Raw genomic sequence first — 25135 nt, 5'->3', positions numbered from 1 at the left:
CTGCTTTTCATCAGTGGGTCGGTGAAAGAAAGAGAAAACTGAGGGTTTAACATAAGCAGGAACGAGAGAAAGAACAATAAACATCTTTAACGAAACCCCTGACTGTTTGTATCTTCACTGTTTGTGCTGATTTCTGTCTGATTTGAGTATTTTACAACCCCGTTTCTAAAAAAGTAGCGACGCTGTGTAAAATATAATAAATAAAAACAGAATTCAATGATTTACAAATCACATGAACTCATATTTAATTGAAAATAGACCAAAGACAACATATCAAGTGTTGAAACTGATAAATTTGTATTATATTAAAATATTTGCCTATTTTGAATCTGATGTCAGCAACAGGTCTCTATAAAGTTGTTCCAGGATGATGTTCACCACTGAGCTGCATCAACTCTTCTTTTAACAACACTCTGGAAACGTTGGGGAACTGAGGAGACCAGTTTCTGGAGTTTTGAAAGTGAAATGTGGTCCCATTCTGGCCTGATAGAGGATTTCAGCTGCTCAACAGTTCAGGGTCTCCTTTGTTGTATTGTTCATGTCCTGATGCTCCAGATGTTTTCAATGATTGACAGGTCTGGACTGCAGGAGGCCAGTTTATCAGCGGACTCTTCTACTAGAGAACCATGCTGTTGGAATACGTGCAGAATGTGGTTGGACGTTGTTCTGCTGAAATAAACAAGACCTTCCCTGAAAGAGACGTTGTCTGGATGGCAGCATATGTTGCTCCAAAACCTGAATATATCATTCAGCATTAATGCTTCCTTCCAGATGTTCAAGCTACCCATGCCATGTGCACTAATGCATCCCTGTACCATCACAGATGCTGGCTTTAGAACTGAGCTGATAACAAGCTGGATGGTCCCTCTCCTCTTTAACCTGGAGGATGCAGCGTCCATGATTTCCAAACAGAATCTCAGATTGTGATCCATCAGACCTCAGGACAGTTGTCCACTTCACCTCAGTCCATCTTCAATGATCTCGGTCCAGAGAAGGCGGCGGTGTTTCTGGATCATGTTTCTATCTGGTTTCTTCTTTGGAGAGTTTTAACATCATTTGTGGACGCAGTGATGAACTGTGTTCACAGACGATGGTTTTCACAAGTGTTCCTGAGCCTATGCAGTGATTTCCACTCCAGAATAGTGTCTGTTTTTAAAGGCAGCCAATCACAGCTGCTATGGTCGACCATGGGATCAATATTTAAGGCGGCGCAGGTCACCTCCATCAGTTTGAAGGGTACTTGTATCTAATTAAAAAATACATGAATCTGACAACACAAACCTACCGTCATACTTTAGTACCTCTCCTTCGGTGAGTCACTGTGCCTCTCTTCCTTTCTGACCAGACTTTTACCAGCTGGGATTTGAACCAGCATCTCTGCTACTTCCTGTCCGACAGAATAATAACCAGCAAGGCAGAGTTCAATAAAGGCGTGTGCAAATATATTTTCTTTTTTTGTCATACAAACAACAGTGATACGAAAAATGTGAGCCATGAACCATCAACATCAACAAAACCAGCAGAGCCCGAAGTACACGGAGGTCTCTGGGAGATAGGGTGCACATTATACTTCAAACTTGATGAAACAGGAAGTGCATTCAGCACGTTAACTGCAACAGATAGTTAATACAAACACAATAAACTTTTATAGGCTTCTTTCATTTGGTAAAAGTGAGGATTATTGTGTGAGAAGGTGGATTATTATAAACACAATATGACTCAGTGCAGCTTCCAGGATAAACAAGTGAAGGCTGCACTAACGTCTCAAATCTCGTCCTGGAAAAAAACAATTTAAAATACAGACATGTCAATAATCCTTCAATACATTTTGTATTTATAAAAGTCAAAAAAAGAAACTTCAAACTTATTCTGTATTTTTCCTCTGAAAAATGTCACGTGCAGATCTGAACCAAAACAGGAAAAAAAAAAAAAAAAAACAGGAGGAAGGTTTTTGGGGACTATTTTCTGCAGCGGATTAATCGACATTTGACGCTCTCATGAGTACAGTATTTGCAGCAGCAGGACAGTGTGTGTTACTGAGTCAGTGTGTGTTACTGATTCCGTGTGTGTTACTGAGTCAGTGTGTGTTACTGAGTCTGTGTGTGTTACTGAGTCAGTGTGTGTGTGTGTGTGTGTGTGTGTTACTGAGTCTGTGTGTGTTACTGAGTCTGTGTGTGTTACAGAGTATGTGTGTGTTACAGAGTATGTGTGTTACTGAGTCAGTGTGTGTGTTACTGAGTCTGTGTGTGTTACTGAGTCAGTGTGTGTTACTGAGTCTGTGTGTGTGTGTGTGTGTGTGTGTGTGTGTGTGTGTGTGTGTGTGTGTGTGTGTGTGTGTGTGTGTGTGTGTGTGTGTGTGTGTGTGTGTGTGTTACTGAGTCTGTGTGTGTTACTGAGTCTGTGTGTGTTACAGAGTATGTGTGTGTGTTACTGAGTCAGTGTGTGTTACTGAGTCAGTGTGTGTTACTGAGTCAGTGTATTTGTGTTACTGAGTCAGTGTATGTGTGTTACTGAGTCAGTGTGTGTTACTGAGTCAGTGTATGTGTGTTACTGAGTCAGTGTGTGTTACTGAGTCAATGTGTGTGTTACTGAGTCAGTGTGTGTGTTACTGAGTCAGTGTGTGTTACTGAGTCCGTGTGTGTGTGTGTTACTGAGTCTGTGTGTGTTACAGAGTATGTGTGTGTTACAGAGTATGTGTGTTACTGAGTCAGTGTGTGTGTGTTACTGAGTCAGTGTGTGTGTGTGTTACTGAGTCAGTGTATGTGTGTTACTGAGTCAATGTGTGTGTTACTGAGTCAGTGTATGTGTGTTACTGAGTCAATGTGTGTGTTACTGAGTCAATGTGTGTGTTACTGAGTCTGTGTGTGTGTTACTGAGTCTGTGTGTGTGTGTGTGTGTGTGTGTGTGTGTGTGTGTGTGTGTGTGTGTGTGTGTGTGTGTGTGTGTGTGTGTGTGTGTGTGTGTGTGTGTGTGTGTGTGTGTGTGTGTGTGTGTGTGTGTGTGTGTGTGTGTGTGTGTGTGTGTGTGTGTGTGTGTTACTGAGTCAGTGTGTGTGTGTGTGTGTGTGTTACTGTGTGTGTGTGTGTGTGTGTGTGTGTGTGTGTGTGTGTGTGTGTGTGTGTGTGTGTGTGTGTGTGTGTGTGTGTGTGTGTGTGTGTGTGTGTGTGTTACTGAGTCAGTGTGTGTGTGTTACTGTGTGTGTGTGTGTGTGTGTGTGTGTGTGTGTGTGTGTGTGTGTGTGTGTGTGTGTGTGTGTGTGTGTGTGTGTGTGTGTGTGTGTGTGTGTGTGTGTGTGTGTGTGTGTGTTACTGAGTCAGTGTGTGTGTGTGTGTGTGTGTGTGTGTGTGTGTGTGTGTGTGTGTGTGTGTGTGTGTGTGTGTGTGTGTGTGTGTGTGTGTGTGTGTGTGTGTGTCAGTGTGTGTGTGTGTGTGTGTTACTGTGTGTGTGTGTGTGTGTGTGTGTGTGTGTGTGTGTGTGTGTGTGTGTGTGTGTGTGTGTGTGTGTGTGTGTGTGTGTGTGTGTGTGTGTGTGTTACTGAGTCTGTGTGTGTGTGTGTGTGTGTGTGTGTGTGTGTGTGTGTGTGTGTGTGTGTGTGTGTGTGTGTGTGTGTGTGTGTGTGTGTGTGTGTGTGTGTGTGTGTGTGTGTGTGTGTGTGTGTGTGTGTGTGTGTGTGTGTGTGTGTGTGTGTGTGTGTGTGTGTGTGTGTGTTCATGGTGATGCAGTAGCGTATGTTTTATTGGACAACACTAAAATCGGTTTGGATCTCCGCCTGACATTTAATCACAAAAGAAAAATAAAGAATATAATCAGATTAATGTTGTTAGTTCAGAGTGTTGATTGTAAAATCTGATGAGTGTTTGAATTAAAAACGATTGTTTTCACTGAAAGAGCATGTTTTCAGCTGACTTGTCTCGTTTTGTTCACATGAATAAAGCTGTCTCATAATATTTGTTAAAATGTGTTCTCTGAGGAAACCCTTTGCAGTTACACATGATTTATGGACTTTTTTAGACTAATGCTTTTAAATTTGACTGTTGTAAACCAACAAAATAGAATCTAAAATGAAGCAGTTTCCCCTCGTTTCAGCGTGAAGGTTTTAAAACAGTGTTTATCCATCATGTCAGAAGAAGATCAAATATGTAATAACACGGAGACTCATTTCAGTCTGTGATGAACTTTTCACCAGAAAAAATGCTTCTTTAAACTCTTCACGCAAGCTAACACTTCTTAGCATGTTTTTTTTTTTTTTTAGCTCCCGAGCTAACAGCTAGCAGGCCAATAAAAACTGACAGAAAGGAAATGAAGTGGTGAACTCGGTTCTTCAGAACTAATAGAACAATCCTTCACAGAATAGAAATGAAGTGGTGAACTCGGTCCTTCAGAATCATCAGAACAATCCTTCATTAAATGTTCTACAGTCCACAACTAACTTGTTGGTTTATTGACTCTCCAGCTAACAGCTAGTAGCTCTCCAGCTAATAAACAGAACCAGAAAATATAATTCAGCAACTGAAATGAATGAACTCGATTAGTTTCTACTGTCGCTTCTATTTTAACAAAGAAATTACTTTCAGTAGAAAAAAATAGTCTTTAATTTAATGCAACTAACTTGTTTGTTAGCTCGTGAGCTAACAGCTAGTAGCTCACGAGCTAACAAACAATATATACAATTATTTATCAGTTCAAATGAATGAACTGGAGAAATGTTGATTAATTGTTGTAATTAATCTGAAAACAGTTGGAAAATTTAACCAATTTGCAAGTGGACGCTTCCCAGCTAGTTTATTAGCTCTTGAGCTAACAGCTAGCGGCTCACAGCTTATGAACATTGCAACATATAAATTAATTCAAATATAATATTACATATAATATAATATTATATATAATATAAACTGGAGGAATCAACTGACTCAGTATTTCAGTGGCTGATTATTTTTCAATTGATACAAATTTCAAGCTAAACATTACCTACGTCTTTGTTAGCTAACGTGCTAAAAGCTAACGAGCGCAAACAAACTTTGGCTATTAGTTTCTTGCTAGCAAGTTTCTCAGCAGGAATAGATATTTATGGAAATTAATTTCAACAAAACTATAATGAATAAAATCAAAATAAAAGCTACTTCTCGATAGCTAATTTTCAAAATCTTCACGTAAGCTTAACGTGTTTGTTGTTTACAGCGTTAGTTGTTGGTTTATTTAGGCTAACGAGCATCAATGTCATGAAGATATTACCACATTTTTTTACGGCATATGATTATTAAAGTCAGAGAATATTCTATTTAACATGTCACTCTTTCATTGAACGGATTTGTGTTTTATTTACTTATTTACTTTATGTTGTAGAAAAATTACTTAAGAAAATGCAAACTGTTTACAAACCAGAGTTCTTTGTCCAAATCAAAGTAGTTAATGTCTGAAAATGAAAATGTGAAGTTGTTTCTTCTTCAACTTCACTACTGAAAATAAATTTTAATGGCGGGAAACATCCAGTCTTCAGGGGGCTCAGTTCCCATCGCTAACCTGGTTGAACTAATACTGGACCAGTCTTTGTGTGGATCGGCCTGGGACCCCCTGCTGCTCTAACAAGGACCGCCAGTACCGACTGGAGAGTTATTTGTGATGAATATCAGATACAATGATGTGATATAATCTAAAAATATATTTAAATTTATATATCGATGAATTTTGGATCTGAATATTTGAGACCAGCTCCAGCTGTTTGGCACAAAGTGTTTTACAGGACACTTTGTGTTTGCTGCTGTTCATCATGTGAATCACAAACTCAACATTTAGTCTGAACTGCATAACAACCAACCATCAACCACCAGTAATGTCATTAACCATCAGTGATGTCATCAACCACCAGTAATGTCATTAACCATCAGTGATGTCATCAACCACCAGTAATGTCATTAACCATCAGTGATGTCTTCAACCATCAGTGATGTCATCATCCATCAGTGATGTCATCATTGCTTTGTGAACGTTATGAATCCTCCAGTTCAGATTCTGTCCGTCACCATCTTTGCTAGTTCGGAGCAGGAAGTGACCATATTTGGACGAGCTGGGGGAGGAGCCAGCGGTGGATCTGACCCATCTGATTGGAAACCTCAACAACAACGACATCAGGACAGCGGAAAGTCTGAACATCTTCCGCTGCAAACTAAAAACACACCTCTTCCTCCTTTACCTTGAACAGTAGAACTTTAGTATCTTAAAATAGAACTTACTGATAGAACTTTGTAGTTTAGCTTTCTGGAAGAAAATTTTATTTTCTTGATTCTTGTTGTTCTGGTTTTGTACCCTCCTGGTTGAAATTTACTTATTATAAGTCGCTTTGGATAAAAGAGTCAGATAAATGAAATGTAATGTAATAATAATGTAACCTGACTGCACCACAGACCTGTCAATCAAACAGACACGCCCCCAAAAACAGGTCTTCTTGAATCTTCTTTTCTAATGAATGAGGGATTATTTTCAGATGGACCTCCAGAAAACTAATAAGAAGGAGTGACTTTAGCTAACAACACCGAGATAACTGATGGACACATTTTATTCACTTTGGATTTGATGAGAGAAGTTGAATGGGAGTCTATGGAGCCGGAGGCTTTTTGGAGCCGACCTCTAGTGGCACTCGCTGGTATTGCAGCTGAAGACACTTCTGGATCGGAACCATTTTACAGACCTGAAGCTCCGAACTGTTTTGTAAATAGTCTTTGATAACAAGTCACTCAAATCAATCTGAGCTGCTCCGTCAAAGAAAAAGTCCAACTGGGTGTAAAAAAACGCAGCCGGCAGCGATCAGAGGATGTTCGGTCTTGATTGAGGGTTTTAGTTGAATTCATGAAGGCGGGGTGTTCGGGCTTAATCAGGACGTGGCGTCGCTCTTTAATCAGACGTGGTGTTGGTCCCGAACAGCTCGGCCCAGTTTAGTGTAGAGTAGTTCTGTCGGGATATAATGTCACCTGGTCAAGTTGAATTTGTCAAATCTGGTCCAATAATAAATCTGGTCCGGGCCGGTCTATATACTGGGCAAATGGATCCTGGTACGTCCGGTCCGTTCCGGTCCGTCCGGTTCGGGCCGGTCCGGTCTAAGCAGCCACGCAGTGGTTCGGTCTGCGCGACATGATGTATCCTCTCCGGCAGACGCAGCGGAACGAACCGTCCGTGTTCACACAGCGAGCGTTCACGCACGGGAACTCCACGCTGACGTCCTCACACTCGTTTATATCTGCAAACACACACGTCAATCAAAGTCATTGATTATACTGATAAACATGGTCGTCAATCAAAGTGATTGATTACATGGATAGAAGGCCGTACACCAGAGGAAATGGAGTTTTTCTCTTTACCCACTTCCACTTCCTACATCACTGTCTCTTGAGTTTCATGCGGTGACAGTTACTCATCCGGTACAATTAAACATTGTTGTCCTCTACCGTCCTCCAGGTCCTTCGGGAGATTTCTTGGACGAATTAGACGTCCTCCTGTCAAACGTCCCAGAAAATGGTCCTCCACTTGTCCTTCTGGGTGACTTTAACATCCAGACTGAGAAGTCATCTGACCTTGTGCTCTTCCTGTCTTCCTTTGCTGTCTCCCTCAGTCCTTCCCCTCCTCCTCACAAAGGTTGGAACCACCTGGACTATATTTCACCACAAACTGCTCCACATCTAACCTCACTGTAACTCCACTTCATGTCTCTGACCACTTCTTTATCTCTGACTCTCTCAAACTGACAACCTGACCACATCAACAGACTCTGGACCTGTCCGTCACAGCATTCACTCCCTCTCTCCCTCCTCCTCTCTCCCTCCTCTCCCCTCCTGTCTCTCTCCTCTCTCTCCCTCCTCTCTCCCTCCTCTCTCCCTCCTCTCTCCCTCCTCTGTTTTATCTGCCCTCCCTTCAACTGACTCTTTCTCACTCATGTATCCTAACTCGGCCACAGACACTCTCCTTTCTACTCTGTCTTCCTCTCTTGATTGTCTCTGTCCTCCTCCTCCTCTCTGTCCTCCTCCTCTCTGTCCTCCTCCTTCTCCTTCTCCTCTATCTCTGCAGCCAAAAGCTCTTTCTACCAAACCAGAATTCAATCCTCTTTTTCCAATCCCAAAAAGCACTTCTCCATCTTCTCCATCTTCTCCAACCTCCTTGACCCCCCCTCCCCTCCTCCCCTCCCCCCTCCTCCCTCCACCAAGCCACTTTGTCAACTACTTTACTAAAAAGATTGATGACATACGCTCCTCATTTTATAATCCAGCTTCTGTAACTACATGTCCATCATCTTCATCCCCTTCACTTTCCTCTTTCACCCCCCGTCTCCCAATCAAGTTGTTACCTTGGTAACCTCCACCCCCCCAACCACCTGCCCTCTTGACCCCATCCCATCTCATATTCTCCAGTCTATTGCTCCAGACCTTCTTCCTTTTCTCTCCATCTCATCAACACTTCTCTGTCAACGGTCTGTTTCCTGAACTCTCTGAAGGAGAGAGTGAACCCTCTCCTGAAGAAACCCCCCCTCAACCCGTCTGAAGTAAACAACTACAGACCGTCTCTCTTCTTCCCTTTCTTTACAAAACTCTGGAGCGAGCTATCTTTAACCAACTCTCCTCCTATCTCCACCATAATAACCTTCTTGACCACCAGTCTGGTTTCAACAGACCACTCAACAGAGACGGTCCTCCTTCTGTCTCTGAGCAGCTTCACACTGCTAGAGCAGCCTCTCTGTCCTCTGTCCTGATCCTTCTAGACCTTCTGCTGCATTTGACACAGTGAACCACCAGATCCTTCTTTCCTCCTTCAGGACCTCGGTGTCTCAGGTTCTGGTCATCTCACGTCTGGACTACTGTAACTCCCTCCTGGCAGGTCTACCTGTTAGTACCAGCCGACCTCTGCAGCTCATCCAGAATGCAGCAGCTCGACTGGTGTTTAACCTCCTAGATTCACTCACACTCGTCCTCCTCCTCCTCCTCCTTGAACAGTAGAACTTTAGTATCTTAAAATAGAACTTACTGATAGAACTTTGTAGTTTGGCTTTCTGGAAGAAATTGTATTTTCTTGATTCTTTTTGTTCTGGTTTTGTACCCTCATGGTTGAAATGAACTTATTGTAAGTAGCTTTGGATAAAAGAGTCAGATAAATGTAATGTAATACCTATACAGGTCATGGAGGTCATGTCCAGCTCGTATCCTTGGTAACAGTCGCATGTGTAACCCTCGGCGACGCGAATACACCTGCCGTTCTCACAGCCGTGCAGTATCCCACAATCCTCTGCTGCACTCAGCCCGGCGTACGACTCGTAGCGTCCTGAAGGAGGAGAAGGAGAACAAGAAGTTAATTTATCATATACACGTTTTTTTTTTAACAAATCAAATGTACTTCTTACAGATTTCTTGTAATTATGATGCAGCTGTTATTGTCGGATGTTTTGTTTACTTGTTTGTTTGTTAAAATCTGGAGGTAAATAAAATAAGAACTTGTATCTGTGCAGGTGGACTCACTCTCATACAACCTCCTTGGTGCTGCTCCTCCTCCTCCTCCTCCTCTGCTCCTCTCAGTGAAGGAGGTGAAGGGGGGTCTGGGCCTCCACGCCCTCTCCTCTTCCTCCTCCCCCTCTTCCTCCTCCGGGTCCTCGTAGCGGGCTCCGGGCAGCGGGGCCAGGCTGAGAGGGGGGCCCTGCAGCCGGGGGTCTGGAGTGAGGCGGAAGGACGGAGGTCTGGGTGGGGAGCCGTTGGGGGGGCCGTAGTCCCCTTCGGAGTAATAACCGTTGCTGAGAGACACAAACAGCCTTTTCTGTTACCATGGTAATATCACAGTCACAGATTCATGGAGGATCAGCTGTCGTCTCACCTGAACTCAGGTCTGCCATAAACATTCTCTGGCAGGCCGAAGGAGGCGGGCGACCTGCTGCCCCCTGCTGGAGAGTAATCATCATAGTCCGGACGGCTGAAGTCTCTGCCAGGGACCACGGGAGGCGGGAAGAAGTCCAGACCGTAGGGAGGTAAGGGGGGAGTAGCTGAGGAGAGGAAGAGAGGAAGAGGGGAGGAGAGGAGGAGAGGAGAGGGGAGGGAAGGGGAGGGGGGATGAGTGGAGGAGAGGGAGAGGGAGAGGAGAGGAGAGGAGAGGAGAGGAGAGGAGAGGAGAAGAGAGGAGAGGAGAGGAGAGGAGAGGAGAGGAGAGGAGAGGAGAGGAGAGGAGAGGAGAGGAGGAGAGAGAGGAGAGGAGAGGAGAGGAGAGGAGAGGAGAGGAGAGGAGAGGAGAGGAGAGGAGAGTAGAAATTAAAGTCAGCTTTAAGGCTGCTCAGAAATAAACTGTAGAACAGAGAAAATCAAACAGAGGAAGTCCATCATGTTGTACCGCTCACTCCTCGTCCTCCTCCTGGTCCTCCTCCTCGTCCTCCTCCTGGTCGGAGTCCTGGTTCTGGTCCGGTCGAGTCCAGGAAACTCCCCGGGAACAGAGGAGGAGGAAAGGAGCTGCACAGGTTAGCGTAGTCCTCTGCAGAGACAGGAAGGAGTTTATTCATCTGAACATATCAAACATCATTTATATTATTTATAAAGTGCAGCTTTCTTCACAGAGAAAAAATACCAAAACTTTGGAGGATGCTCGTTTAATTTGTCCACAGAGACAGAAGGTTCAGATTAATTTTAGGTTAATTTCTGATTAACCTCAGATTAATTTCAAATGAATTTAAGATTAATTTTAGATTATTTTCAAATTAACTTCCGATTATTTCAGGTTAACATCATATTAACTTCAGATTCATGTAAAGTTAATTTATAATTTATGGTTAACTTCAGGTTAATTGAAGGTTAATTTCAAATGAACACGAGCTTTCTTCAGATGAACTAAACTGATAGGCAAATAGAGAGAAATGTTAAATGTGACTGAAGAGTCTGTTTGTATTTCATTTCAACACCGTGATGATCCGGTCATGTAATATTTCAGACTTTTGTTCCTGATCTCTCCGGACTCAGACTGACTGATGTTTTCATGTTGGTTATAAACGCAGCCTTAATCACTCTTTTCTTATAATTAGTGGCAGATACAAGGGGTCTAAGGTCAACTATGTTGGTTCATTTGTTTTGTTATTGTTTACCTGAGTCGGGGGAGGGGCAAAGGGCACAGCCCATCCCCCAGCCCTCCCCGTACAGACAGCAGCAGTCCATGAAGGTGACCTGAGCGCCGAGCAGAGGACTCTGACACAGCAGGTCGGCGGAGACGTGCTGCCAGCACACTGACAGGTTCTCATCTGGAGGGAGTAAATAAGAGACGTAAACAACAACAACAACAACAACAACAACAACAGAGAAGACAAACAACAGCACTGATGACGGCTAACTGAGCAGAGATGATGAAAGATGCTCTCAAAAGAGCTCTCTATCAGTAAAGGACCACGGAGCCTCGTCTTCATCACACATCTGGTTCAGATCAGAGCCTCGTCTTCATCACACACCTTCTCTGGGAGAATTAAATAGAAACTGATACCGATGTCTGACAGGAAATAAGAAGTTACAGCTAACAACAGCTGGTTAGCCTAGCTTAGCATAAAGACTGGAAACGGTAGAAAAATGGCCTCACCAGTTCACAAACCAAACCTGAAGGAGGAGGAGGAGGAGGAAGAGGAGGAGGAAGATGAAGGAAGAGGAGGAGGGGGAAGGAGGAGGACAAGGGGGAGGAAGGAGAAGGAGCAAGAGGACGAGGAGGAGGAGGGGGAAGGAGGAAGGAGGAGTCTTACCAACAGTGAGGTGGGAGGAGTTAACACAGTTCCTCTGCGTGTCGTCCAGCACCAGAGGAGACTGACAGCTGCAGTAATATGAACCAACTGTGTTCACACAAACTCCTCCAACACAACTCTCCTCCTCACACTCATCGTGATCTGAGATGGACAAGAAAAAGGAAATATTAAAACAGAGACGTGTGTGTTTATACACTCACCGGCCACTTTATTAGGTACACCTGTTCAACTGCTCGTTAAAGACAATATCTAATCAGCCAATCACATGGCAGCAGCTCAATGCATTGAAGCATGAAGACACGGTGAAGACGAGCTGCTGAAGGTCAAACGGAGCATCAGAACAGATAAGAAAGGTGATTTCAGTGATTTGAAGGTGGCAGGTTGTTGGAGCCAGACGGGCTGGTCTGAGTATTTCACTAACTGATGATCTACTGGGATTTTCACCAACAACCATCTCTAGCTTTACAGAGAACGGTCCAACAAAGAGAAAATATCCAGGGAGCTGCAGTTCTCTGGGCGAAGATGCCTCCTTGATGCCAGAGGTCATAGGTCAGAGGAAGTCAGCCAGACTGGTTGGAGATGATAGAAAGGAAACAGTAACTCCAATAAGCACTCGTTCCAAGCGAGGTATGCAGAAGATCTGAACAACACGTGGAAGCTTGAAGCAGATGGACTCCAGCAGCAGAAGACCACCGGGTCCTCCTGTCAGCTAACAACAGCAAACTGAGGCTGGATTCACACCGGCTCATTGGACAGGACAAGATCAGAGTAACGTCTCCGTCTGATGAGTCTGGATTTCTGCTGCCACATTCAGATGGTCGGCAGAGTTTGGCATCAACGACATGAAAGCGTGGATCCATCCTGCCTCGTATCAGTAGTTCAGGCTGGTGGTGGTGGTGGTGTGTGTGTGTGTGTGTGTGTGGGGGGGGGTGGTGTGATGGGGTGATGGGGTGATGGTGGTGGTGGTGGTGGTGTGATGGTGGTGGTGGTGTGATGGCGGTGGTGTGATGGTGGTGGTGGTGTGGTGGTAGTGTGGTGTGGTGGTGGTGTGATGGTGGTGGTGGTTGTGGTGTGGTGGTGGTGGTGTGATGGTGGTGGTGGTGTGTGGTGGTGGTGTGGTGGTGGTTTGATATTTTCTTGTCCCACTTTGGGTCCTTCGTACCAGCTGAGCATCATGTAAACACCACAGCCTACCTGAGTATTGCTGCTGACCGTGTCCGTCCCTTTATGTCCTCAGTGGACCGTCTTCTGATGGCTGCTTCCAGCAGGACAACGCACCACGTCACAAAGATCAAATCATGTCAAACTGGTTTCTGGAACATGACGCTGAGTTCACTGGACTCCAACGGCCTCCACGGTCACCACATCTCCATCTAATAGAAGCTTTGGGATGTGGTGCAACGGGAGATTCACATCACAGATGTGCAGCTGATAAATCTGCAGCACCTGTGATGTCATCATGTGAATATGGAGCGAAACCTCTGAGGAATGTTTCCAGCAGCTCGTTGAATCTACGACACCAAGAATTAAGAATTAAAGCAGTTCTGAAGGCAAAAGGGTCCAACGATACCAGCAAGGTGTACCCAATAAAGTGGCCGGGGAGTGTGTGTGTGTGTGTGTGTGTGTGTGTGTGTGTGTGTGTGTGTGTGTGTGTGTGTGTGTGTGTGTGTGTGTGTGTGTGTGTGTGTGTGTGTGTGTGTGTGTGTGTGTAAATGTGTATGTGTGCGTATGCGTGCGTAAGTGTGTGTGTGTGTGTGTGCGTGCGTGCGTGTGTGTGTGTATGTGTGTGTGTATGTGTGTGTGTGCGCGTGTGTGTGTGTGTGTGTGTGTGTGTGTGTGTGTGTGTGTGTGTGTGTGTGTGTGTGTGTGTGTGTGTGTGTAAATGTGTATGTGTGCGTATGCGTGCGTAAGCGTGTGTGTGTGCGTGCGTGCGTGCGTGTGTGTGTGTATGTGTGTGTGTGCGCGTGTGTGTGTGTGTGTGTGTGTGTGTGTGTGTGTGTGTGTGTGTGCGCGCGTGTGTGTGTGTGTGTGCGCGTGTGTGTGTGTATGTGTGTGTGTGTGTGTGTGTGTGTGTGTGTGTGTGTGTGTGTGTGTGTGTGTGTGTGTGTGTGTGTGTTGTTCATACCGACACACTCTAGCAGTGTGCTGTTGTAAACGTATCCACTGGAACAGTAGCAGTTGTATCCGGGGATGTTGTTGACACACACTCCGTTCTTACACACCTCTGGCTGGAAACGCTTACACTCGTCCACATCTGGAAGAAAACAAACAAACACTCGTCCACATCTGGAAGAAAACAAACAAACACTCGCCCACATCTGGAAGAAAACAAACAAACACTCGCCCACATCTGGAAGAAAACAAACAAACACTCGTCCACATCTGGAAGAAAACAAACAAACACTCGTCTACATCTGGAAGAAAACAAACAAACACTCGTCCACATCTGGTTTAATTTGATGTCGTTTGTACTTCTGTAGCTGAAGGCACCTGGTCCATTATATTATTAGTTCACAGCAAGTTAATATAATAATGTAGTTTGATGTAGTCTGAGATGGTGTGACATAGTTTTATGTAGTTCAAGGTAGTTTGACATATTTTGATGTAGTCTGACGCAATATAATGTAGGTCGAAGTAGTTTGATGAAGTCTGATGTAGTGTGACATAGTGTAATGTAGTTCTACATCGTCCCAAGTAGTTTGATGTAGTTAGATGTAGTATGATACAATTCGATGTAGTTTGACATAGTTTTGTGTAGTCTGATGTAGTTTGGTGTAGTTTTTACCTCTGTAGCTGAAGGTTCCCGGTCCAGCTGTGATGTAGCCCCGCCCACTGGGACACAGAGACAGAAACTCGGCTGCAACACAAAACTTTAACTGTTAGATAATCAGCTGAAGTCCTGACATACGGCTGCATCTACGTCACACCACACAGAACCTCAGAACCAGAACACCTTCAACAAGTCACCTGTGTCTGCGGCCGGGCAGGTGTGGTACTGGCAGCCCAGCCCCCACCCCTCCCCCACCGTGCAGCAGCACTCCTGCTGGCTGGTGTTGGTCGCCAGCAGGCTACAGGTCCCTCTGTCAGCCAGGTGGTAGTAGCACTCCCTCAGCTCACCGGGACGGGCTGCAGGGAGGGGGGGCAGTATAGGGACCAAGTCCACCACTGAGGAGGAGGAGGAAGAGGAGGATGAGGAGGAGAAAGAGGAGGAGGAGTGGACGTCTGGGACTCTCTCTGCTCCTGGAAATATAAACAGAATACAACTGATGAGGAACATCTCCTTTACATGTAGATCAGATTCTGATGTGGTGCATTTATTCTGCTTTATGAGGACATTATTACATTGAGGACATTTCTTCACTGAGGATATTTCAGTGGTGCACATCATGACAACATGGGTCCCCATGAAGACAGGAAGACATGGATTTGTGTGTGTGTGTGTACCTTGTTGTGTGGTGCTCTCACACTGTCTGGTCACCGGGTCGAAGTCGTCTCCAGCTCGCTCACAGACACACATGAAGGATCCATCCACATTAATACAGCGAGCCGGACCGCACACATCCGGCAGAGATACACACTCATCCTCGTCTGAAACACACACACACAGACAGACAGACAGACAGACAGACAGACAGACAGACAGACAGACACACACACACACACACACACACACACACACACACACACACACACACACACACACACACACACACACACACACACAGGTAAACAGCAGGATCGTACTCTGTTGAGCTGCACAGATCTGATTCTTCATTGTCTGTTTAAACTTTCACTTCTTCCAGATGTTTCTTCTCTTGATTTTTTTCGTCGGTTGCTGCAGAGGACACGTACCGACACAGGTCTGTCCATCAGGGGTGGAGATGAAGCCGCGGTCACACACACACTGGTAGGTTCCTCTCAGGTTCTCACAGAAGGCGTGTTCTCCGCACACCGTCGTGTTTACACACTCGTCAACGTCTGAGAGACAAGAGGGAGTCTCATCCAAACATCTGGGACACTGTCTGTCTCTCTGATCGATACATCAGAGACACGTGTGCGTGTGTGTTCATAATGTGCGCTCACACTCACCTACACACCTGCCGGCAGCGTCCACCTGGAAGCCCGGCTCACAGGAAATGAGGCAGCGGTACGAACCAATTGTATTTTCGCACCGCTGCGACCCGCAGACAGAACCACTGGACGAGACACACTCGTCCACGTCTGGGAGACAGACAGAGACAGTTGGATGAAGACGGGATGAAGAGGAGACAAACACAAGACAGAGACAAGACAAAGACAAGATAAAGACAAGACAAAAACAAGACGGAGATGAAGAGAAGACAAAGACAAAGAAGACAAAGACGAAGATAGATGATGACAAGACGATGACAAGACGAAGAGAAGACAAGGCGATGACAAGACGATGACAAGACAAAGACGATGACAAGACGAAGACAAGACAAAGACGAAGACAAGGCGATGACAAGACAAAGACGAAGACAAGGCGATGACAAGACGATGACAAGACAAAGACGATGACAAGACGAAGACAAGACAAAGACGAAGACAAGGCGATGACAAGACAAAGACGAAGACAAGGCGATGACAAGACGAAGAGAAGACGATGACAAGACGAAGACAAGACAAAGACGAAGACAAGATGAAGACGATGACAAGACGAAGACAAGATGAAGACAAGATGAAGACAAGACAGACGAAGACAAGACGAAGAGAAGACGAAGACAAGACGTAGACAAGACGTAGACAAGACGATGACAAAGAGAATATGTGTGTGTGCGTGTACCGAGGCAGGCAGTCCTCTCAGGGTTGCTTGTGAAGCCGGTTTCACACTGGCAGTAGAAGGATCCTTCAGAGTTCACACAGTGACCATCTGAGCACACACTGGACTTTACACACTCATCCACATCTACACACACACACACACACACACACACACACACACACACACACACACACACACACACACACACACACACACACACACACACACATTGATAATGTAACAGTTTCATGCGGCTAAATATTCTCTGATGTTTTCTGTTTTTATGTCTGACAGAAAAATACATCAAGACTAACCGAGACTGACAGAGACTCAGTCAGACTAGCTGAGACTCACTGAGACTAACTGAGACTCACCGAGACTCACTAAAACTCACTGAGACTCACCGAGACTAACCGAGACCCAGTGAGACTAGCTGAGACTCACTGAGACTCAATAAAACTCACTGAGACTAACCGAGACTAACCAAGACTAACCGAGACTCACTGAGACTAACCGAGACTCACTAAAACTAACCGAGACTCACTAAAACTCACTGAGACTAACTGAGACTAACCGAGACTCAGTGAGACTAGCCGAGACTCACTGAGACTCACCGAGACTCACCGAGACTCACTAAAACTAACCGAGACTCACTAAAACTCACTGAGACTCACTGAGACTAACTGAGACTCACTGAGACTAACCGAGACTCACTAAAACTCACTGAGACTAACCGAGACTAACGGAGACTCACCGAGACTCACTAAAACTCACTGAGACTAACTGAGACTAACCGAGACTCAGTGAGACTAGCCGAGACTCACTGAGACTCACCGAGACTCACCGAGACTCACTAAAACTCACCGAGACTCACTGAGGCTAACCGAGACTCACTAAAACTCACTGACACTAACCGAGACTATCCGAGACTCACTGAGACTAACCGAGACTCACTAAAACTCACTGAGACTAACCGAGACTCACGGAGACTCACGGAAACTCACCGAGACTCACCGAGACTAACGGTGACTCACAGAGACTAACCGAGACTCAGTGAGACTAGCCGAGACTCACTGAGACTCACTGAGACTAACGGAGACTCACTAAAACTCACCGAGACTCACCGAGACTAACGGTGACTCACAGAGACTAACCGAGACTCACTGAGACAAACTGAGACTAACGGAGATTCACTGAGACTCACTGAGGCTCACTGAGACTAACGGAGATTCACTGAGACTCACTGAGGCTCACTGAGACTAACGGAGATTCACTGAGACTCACTGAGGCTCACTGAGACTAACGGAGACTCACTGAGACTCACTGAGACTAACAGAGACTCACTGAGACTCACAGAGACTAACTGAGACTCACCGAGACACGACGTCCGGTTGTCACTCAGCGTGAAGCCCTGCGAACACACACATGTGTAGGATCCAGGCGTGTTCACACACTCTCCTCTGGAGAAACAGAAATCGCCCTCCAGACACTCGTTAATGTCTGCACACACACACACACACACACGCACGCACGCACGCACGCACGCACGCACGCACACACACACACACACACACACACACACACACACACACACACACACACACACACACACACACACACACACACACACGTATTGATCTTATAATGCTCTGATGACTGTTGGTCCACCTGAACTGATCTTAGCTCCGCCCCCTCAGGGAGTTTCACATGTTTACACCACAGAGACATGAATAAATCTGTGATATAAAAGTACAGAATCAAACTTGTACACGTACAAATGTAAACAGTAGAACGTGTGTAACCCACCTCTGCACTGCCTCCCCGGCCCGGAAGTCCGATACCCAGCCGCACAGTCGCACCGGAACGAGCCGATGGTGTTCACGCACACACGCTCTGCCTCGCATGCCCCGATGCTCGCACACTCATCAACATCTGGAGCACAGACATTAAAAACATGTTTACTGTCAGAGACAAGGTTTGGAGCCAGAAGTGACCATATTTGGACGAGATGGGGAGGAGCAAAGTGAAACTATGCCCCCCCCCCCCCCCCCCCCCACCCGGTTTAGGGTCAGAGGGCATCTCCAGGAAATGAATGTAAGTTTACATCATGTCCTCTGAAGGGCTGTAAACGTGAAAATATGTGTACCTGTACACACTCCGTCCAGACTGTGGTACCCGCGGGGACAGTCCACACAGCTGAAGGACCCTTCAGAGTTCACACACTGCTGACCGGGACACGAGTCCCCGTCCTCACACTCATTGACATCTGCAGAGACAGTGGACAGACAATGGGACAGTTTTACTCACATTGTGGGGACTCGATGTCTTTTTGAGGACAAAGACTATGTCCCCATAACGTCCGTCATTGAATTTCAGTGTAAAGAGGTTTAAGCTCACAGAAAGGTCAAATAGCTCCACAGCATCAATAACCTGTTTTTTATGTGTCTGTATTTCAAGAGGTTTTGTTTGTGATTGTTTTGATGTGTAATTATTCTGAATAAAGGGAATTAATAATTAGTTTGTTTATTTAGTAACAGTCTGATGAATGAAAATATAGATCAGGGGTCTTCAACGTTTTTCAGGCCAAGGACCCTCAAACTGATAGAGAGATGGAGCAGGGACCCCTACTATATATATTGTATAAAATTGTGCTTTATATTAAACTGGGGGAGTGCAGGAGGCTTGGAGGGACAGGTCCAGGCTTGGAGGGACAGGTCCAGGCTTGGAGGGACAGGTCCAGGCTGGTCTCCTGCTGTGGGTGAACAGAGCTCCTGTGTGTCGCTGAATGTGCATTTCTGACTGAAAGATAACATCTTCTGCCTCCATTTATCCATTCACTACAATATGTTGGATTTATGTTAATGTGTATTTAAAGACACTTCAATTTGTGGGAAAAAATTTGGTAAAAGAATAAAATATGAAAAATTGTCTGATCAACCAAAAATTTTACAGACCCCCTGCAGTACCTCTGCGGACCCCCTGTTCAAGACCTCTGATATAGAGGATGATGTTGTAGTTTCCCCTATGACCCGATGGGGGCAGTGTTGTGTCGCTGGCTGTTCCAGTTCCTAAACTCAGACTCACGTCCTCATATTCCCCAAAATGTCCTTCCAATCCCTCTGAAAGGATGGAAATCAGTGTGTGTGTGTGTGTGTGTGTGTGTGTGTGTGTGTGTGTGTGTGTGTGTGTGTGTGTGTGTGTGTGTGTGTGTGTGTGTGTGTGTGTGTGTGTGTGTGTGTGTGTGTGTGTGTGTGTGTACCTGTGCACTGTCTGTTGGTCAGTGTGTATCCTGGTCGACAGGACACACACCTGTACGATCCCACAGAGTTCACACACATCTGGCCGGGACACTGTGACGGCTCCACACACTCGTCTACATCTGAACACGCACACGCGCACGCACACGCACACGCACATTTATTTCCTGTCTTGCTGTTAATTTAATTGATTGATTTAGTTGATTGATTTGAGTTGTTACTCTCTGCAGCTGGTTAGCTTAGCTTAGCATAAAGACTGGAAACAGGTGGGAGCGGCTAGCATAGCTTTGTTCAAAGCTAACATCCATCTACCAGCAAGTAGATTTACTCTGCTGCAGTTAAATGAGCCGTACCTGTACACGTGTTATTCTGGATCTTGTAACCATGGCGACAGACACAGCGGTAGCTTCCAGGTGTGTTTTCACAGCGACCGCTGGAGCAGGGAGCCTGACGACACTCATCGATGTCTGCAGACAGTCACATGACCGGATCACATGAAGAGCATCATTTAAAACACACACCTTCTGCAGGTGGAGGACGGACCATCAGTGTGTATTACCTGTGCAGGTGTGGTATGTGTGCAGGTGTGGTACGTGTGCAAGTGTGTGGTACGTGTGCAGGTGTGTGGTACCTGTGCAGAGCCTGTTGAGCAGTCCGTAGCCCGGCTGACAGGACCGGCAGCGGTACGATCCCTGCGTGTTGATGCACTCCTGACCGGGACACTGCAGCGGGTCGTCACACTCGTCCACATCTGAAACCGTCCAGTTGCACAAACAAATAGTAAAAACGATCAATTCATCTGCAGTAGATCAGCAAAATATTAATCTAATCCATTTTTGATAATCAATTATTTATTGTATGGTTTTATTCATTCTAATGTTGTTCAGACCAAACAATTATCAACACTGAAAACAGCCGTCAGCTGCAGCTCTATTATCCATAACTCCTCATGATGTCGTTCATTGGTCCGTTAAAAAAAGACGGTTTACCTGTGCAGGTGTTGCCGGTGAGCCTGTAACCAAGGCGACAGACACACCTGTAGCTTCCTGGCATGTTGTCACAGCGACCGTTGCTACAGGGATTCTGCTGGCATTCATCGATGTCTGAGGATTCATCACAGAACACGTTACGTACAACATGTCAAAATATACATCAGCAACGTCTCTCAAGATGTGTGTGTGTGTGTGTGTGTGTGTGTGTGTGTGTCTCACCTTGGCAGTGTGTGTGCTGAGAGTTGTGCTGGTATCCCTGATCACACACACAGGTGTGTTTCCCCCCCGGTTGATCCACACAGCGACCACGGCCACACACACCTGGTCTGCTCTCACACACACCTCGCACTGCTGTACGCACACACGCACACACGCACGCACGCACACACACACACACACACACACACAGCTGTAAACGTGTTCCATCAGAGTTTTAACTCAAATGAACTTCACATTTTTCCTGTTTCCTCTCGATGACGCACTGGTGGAGAAATCAAACGTTCTCCTGCTGGACTCATTGATGTGTCATGAAAACCTCAGAACGTCCGCTAACCCCGGCCCGATGAATCTAACACATCCAAACACTGCAGCAGGTTTCAGGATGATTGAAGGACTTCATGTCATTCAGTTCGGACCTTTGAAGGGTTTATAGACTCTGTGACCTCATCGTCACACTGAACCTGTTCTGGATTCAATAAATGTTCATGAACTAAAAATATTTTGACATTTCTTTCAAATTTCCTGTTTCTGAATTTTAAGCTTTAAATTGGCAGCAGCAGTGCAGACGGAGCAGCAGAACCACATGCAGTGAAGGTCCGGTTAGCCAGGATTCGAACCTGTTACCTTTGAATTAAACAGTTAAGAGTCGGTTCCTTTTTAAAACTGACAGATAATTATGAACTTTAAGTCCTGATGATCAAAGAAAATAAATGTCCCTCTGAAACGTACTGACTGTCCCGTCCGGACTCACCCTGGACTCTGGTAGGCCGGGTCGTCGGGCTCACAGCCGGTCTGTTCTGCAGGGTGGGGGGCTCTCTGCTGGGTCTGGACCCCCGCTCGGGGCTCTGGGGCTGGGCCAGAGCAGGAAGAGAGTCCCCTCTGGCTGCCGGCTGATTGGGCTGCGACCCGGAGGAGGACCGACCGCCTGCTGGGAGCCGAGACCAGAACATGAACAGGGTCGAGTTTTAATGGAAGAAAACGAGCCCTCAAACCAAAAGAATCCATGTCAGCCATTAGGGGGCGCTATAATACATCTTTGTTTTGTTGAATAACTCCTGGGTCACATGTCCAAACGCTCTACATCCACACCTTCCTCAGATGGAGCCACAGCTGCTGCTGTAGGCCACGCCCACTTCTTCTTTTTTTCTTCTTTTTTTTTTTATCTGGAAAAGTTTTCAAACTGGTTCCATTTTATTTTGGTTTTAAACCTTCGTCAACCACTTTAAGCACTTTTATTACTATTAAACTTTTTATATGTGCTGGAGAGGCTGGTCTTGGCCCACCTCAGGCCGCTGGTGAAATCTTCTCTGGACCCACTGCAATTTTCGTACAAGCCTCATGTGGGAGTGGACGACGCCATCATCTACCTGCTGCAACAAGCTCAGTCTCACCTGGACGGAACCAGTGACTCTGTGAGAATCACTTTCTTTGATTTCTCCAGTGCATTCAACACCATCCAACCACTGCTGCTGAGTGAGAAGCTGCGGGTGGTGGGGGTGGACACGTCCACCGTCTCCTGGATCAATGACTACCTGACAGGCAGACCACAGTTTGTCCGTCTGGGCAGTGTGCTGTCTGATACGGTGGTCAGTGGTACTGGAGCTCCTCAGGGAACTGTTCTGTCTCCTTCTTGTTCACCTTCTACACCACTGACTTCCAGAACAACTCAGAGTCAAGACATCTGCAGAAGTTCTCTGATGACTCTGCAGTGGTCGGATGTATAAGGGATGGATGGGAGGAGGAGTCAGTGGACGGTGTATAAGGGGTGGACGGGAGGAGGAGCACAGGGCAGTAGTGGAGGACTTTGTGGAGTGGGCTGGTAGAAATCACCTGCTCCTGAACATGGCCAAGACCAGAGAGATGGTGGTTGACTTCAGGAGGAAGACGACGGCTCCACAACCGCTGAGAGTTCTGGGAGAGGAGGTGGACATGGTTGAGGAGTACAAGTACCTGGTGTCTCCATGACAACAGACTAAACTGGAAGACCAACATCAATGCTGTCTACAAGAAGGGGATGAGTCGACTCTTTTTCTTGAGGAAACTTCGATCCTTCAATGTGTGCAGCGAGATGTTGGAGATGTTCTACCATCTGTTGTGGCCAGTGCTTTGTACTTCACTGTGGTCTGCTGGGGGAGCAGCATTGGAGCCGGTGACACCAACAGACTTAACAAACTGGTTAAGAAGGCCGGCTCCATCATCGGCTACAAACTGGACAGTCTGGAAAAGGTGGTGGAGAGGAGGACGCTGAACAAACTATTATCCATATTGGATAATCCTGACCACCCTCTCCACCACCTGCTGCAGGGACAGAGAAGGACGTTCTCCAAAAGATTCCTCCAGCTCCGCTGTCACAAGGACAGATACAGGAGATCATTCCTGATACAGGAGATCATTCCAGATACAGGAGATCATTCCAGATACAGGAGATCATTCCAGATACAGGAGATCATTCCTGATACAGGAGATCATTCCAGATACAGGAGATCATTCCAGATACAGGAGATCATTCCTGATACAGGAGATCATTCCTGATACAGGAGATCATTCCAGATACAGGAGATCATTCCAGATACAGGAGATCATTCCTGATACAGGAGATCATTCCAGATACAGGAGATCATTCCTGATACAGGAGATCATTCCAGATACAGGAGATCATTCCAGATACAGGAGATCATTCCTGATACAGCAGATCATTCCTGATACAGCAGATCATTCCAGATACAGGAGATCATTCCAGATACAGGAGATCATTCCTGATACAGCAGATCATTTCAGATACAGGAGATCATTCCAGATACAGGAGATCATTCCTGATACAGCAGATCATTCCTGATACAGCAGATCATTCCTGATACAGGAGATCATTCCAGATACAGGAGATCATTCCTGATACAGCAGATCATTCCTGATACTGGAGATCATTCCAGATACAGGAGATCATTCCTGATACAGCAGATTATTCCAGATACAGGAGATCATTCCTGATACAGGAGATCATTCCAGATACAGGAGATCATTCCTGATACAGCAGATCATTTCAGATACAAGAGATCATTCCAGATACAGGAGATCATTCCAGATACAGGAGATCATTCCTGATACAGGAGATCATTCCTGATACAGCAGATCATTCCAGATACAGGAGATCATTCCAGATACAGGAGATCATTCCAGATACCGGAGATCATTCCTGATACAGCAGATCATTCCTGATACAGCAGATCATTCCAGATACAGGAGATCATTCCAGATACAGGAGATCATTCCTGATACAGCAGATCATTTCAGATACAGGAGATCATTCCTGCCGACCACAATAAGACTGTACAATAACTCACCTCTGGCAAAATCCATCACATAACAATAACACTGTTGCCTGTGTTTCTTGGTTTGTTTGTATATAATATATATATACTGTACTGCATATACTGTGCATTTTATATTTTATATTTATATTTTATATTTTTTACTGCTATTTTATCGCTTTTCTATTGTTCTATTATTATATTATCTTATTGCTTCTGTATGCTGCTGTAGCCAAAACATTTCCCCTCGGGGATTAATAAAGTAACTACCTAACCTAACCTATATCATAATAAAACATATATATAATTATTAAATATGCTTTTATTATTAGATAATATATTATATCTAATAATAAGTATTATTGCTATTATTATCATTATTATTCAAGTCCGTTACCTTGACTACCGGAGGACGGAGCCTGAGGTTTCGGCTGTATTGTGAGTGACGGGGTAGAGTCAGACCGGCTCTGCGGGGCCCCGGGTCTGCCCTGGGAGGCCGTGGTACCGGCGCTGCCAGGCTGTACGGGTCTGGATGAGGGAGAGCTGCCTGCTGGGCGGGCCTGAGGCGGAGGCTGAGGCTGAAGGTGAGGTTGAGGTTGAGGTTGAGGCAGGGTTAGACTGGGTCTGGTACCAGCTGAAGCAGAGCTGGAGGTACCGGCTCCACCAGAGGAAGAAGGTTTGTGCTGAGATCTGGAGGCTCCTCCACTACTGGACCCAGAAGCAGAACCTGAGAGGAGGATGGAGGCAGAGAGAACATTTATTCACATCTGTCCTGAGTGACATCACAGATCCATAATCAATGTCTATCAGTCCTGTAATACTGAACAGAAAACAAACACCTGACA

General features: G+C 45.7%; 2 protein-coding genes across 2 annotated transcripts in view; one reads left to right on the top strand and one right to left on the bottom strand.

Annotated features, from left to right (window-relative positions):
- Nucleotides 1-6269: 6269 nt before the first annotated feature.
- LOC138635262 (latent-transforming growth factor beta-binding protein 4) overlaps nt 6270-25135 on the bottom strand; it is a 46497-nt gene continuing 27631 nt past the window's right edge. The window contains exons 14-37 of the mRNA XM_069722655.1: nt 24688-25017; nt 21734-21910; nt 20983-21114; nt 20761-20874; nt 20403-20522; nt 20125-20238; nt 19774-19893; nt 18661-18780; nt 18321-18446; nt 17889-18014; nt 16536-16658; nt 15821-15952; nt 15584-15709; nt 15176-15319; nt 14699-14971; nt 14517-14588; nt 13857-13985; nt 11732-11872; nt 11093-11245; nt 10351-10488; nt 9844-10009; nt 9495-9763; nt 9148-9300; nt 6270-7231 (exon numbers count right to left, since the gene is read on the bottom strand). Coding sequence (XP_069578756.1) covers nt 7092-7231; nt 9148-9300; nt 9495-9763; nt 9844-10009; nt 10351-10488; nt 11093-11245; nt 11732-11872; nt 13857-13985; nt 14517-14588; nt 14699-14971; nt 15176-15319; nt 15584-15709; nt 15821-15952; nt 16536-16658; nt 17889-18014; nt 18321-18446; nt 18661-18780; nt 19774-19893; nt 20125-20238; nt 20403-20522; nt 20761-20874; nt 20983-21114; nt 21734-21910; nt 24688-25017 — 3638 coding nt within the window. The 3' untranslated portion in view covers nt 6270-7091. The remainder of the gene's footprint in view (nt 7232-9147; nt 9301-9494; nt 9764-9843; nt 10010-10350; nt 10489-11092; nt 11246-11731; nt 11873-13856; nt 13986-14516; nt 14589-14698; nt 14972-15175; nt 15320-15583; nt 15710-15820; nt 15953-16535; nt 16659-17888; nt 18015-18320; nt 18447-18660; nt 18781-19773; nt 19894-20124; nt 20239-20402; nt 20523-20760; nt 20875-20982; nt 21115-21733; nt 21911-24687; nt 25018-25135) is intronic.
- ilkap (integrin-linked kinase-associated serine/threonine phosphatase) overlaps nt 21849-25135 on the top strand; it is a 36193-nt gene continuing 32906 nt past the window's right edge. Inside the window, exon 1 of the mRNA XM_069722663.1 lies at nt 21849-21854. The gene's annotated coding sequence lies outside the window, so the exon portion shown is untranslated. The remainder of the gene's footprint in view (nt 21855-25135) is intronic.

The sequence above is a fragment of the Brachyistius frenatus genome, unplaced genomic scaffold (genome assembly GCF_029030835.1).
Source record: "Brachyistius frenatus isolate BFR_SWC_R1_liver_20210118 unplaced genomic scaffold, ASM2903083v1 Contig_299, whole genome shotgun sequence".
NCBI classification, from domain to species: Eukaryota; Metazoa; Chordata; class Actinopteri; family Embiotocidae; genus Brachyistius; species Brachyistius frenatus.
This window is presented reverse-complemented; position numbering and strand designations above follow the sequence as displayed.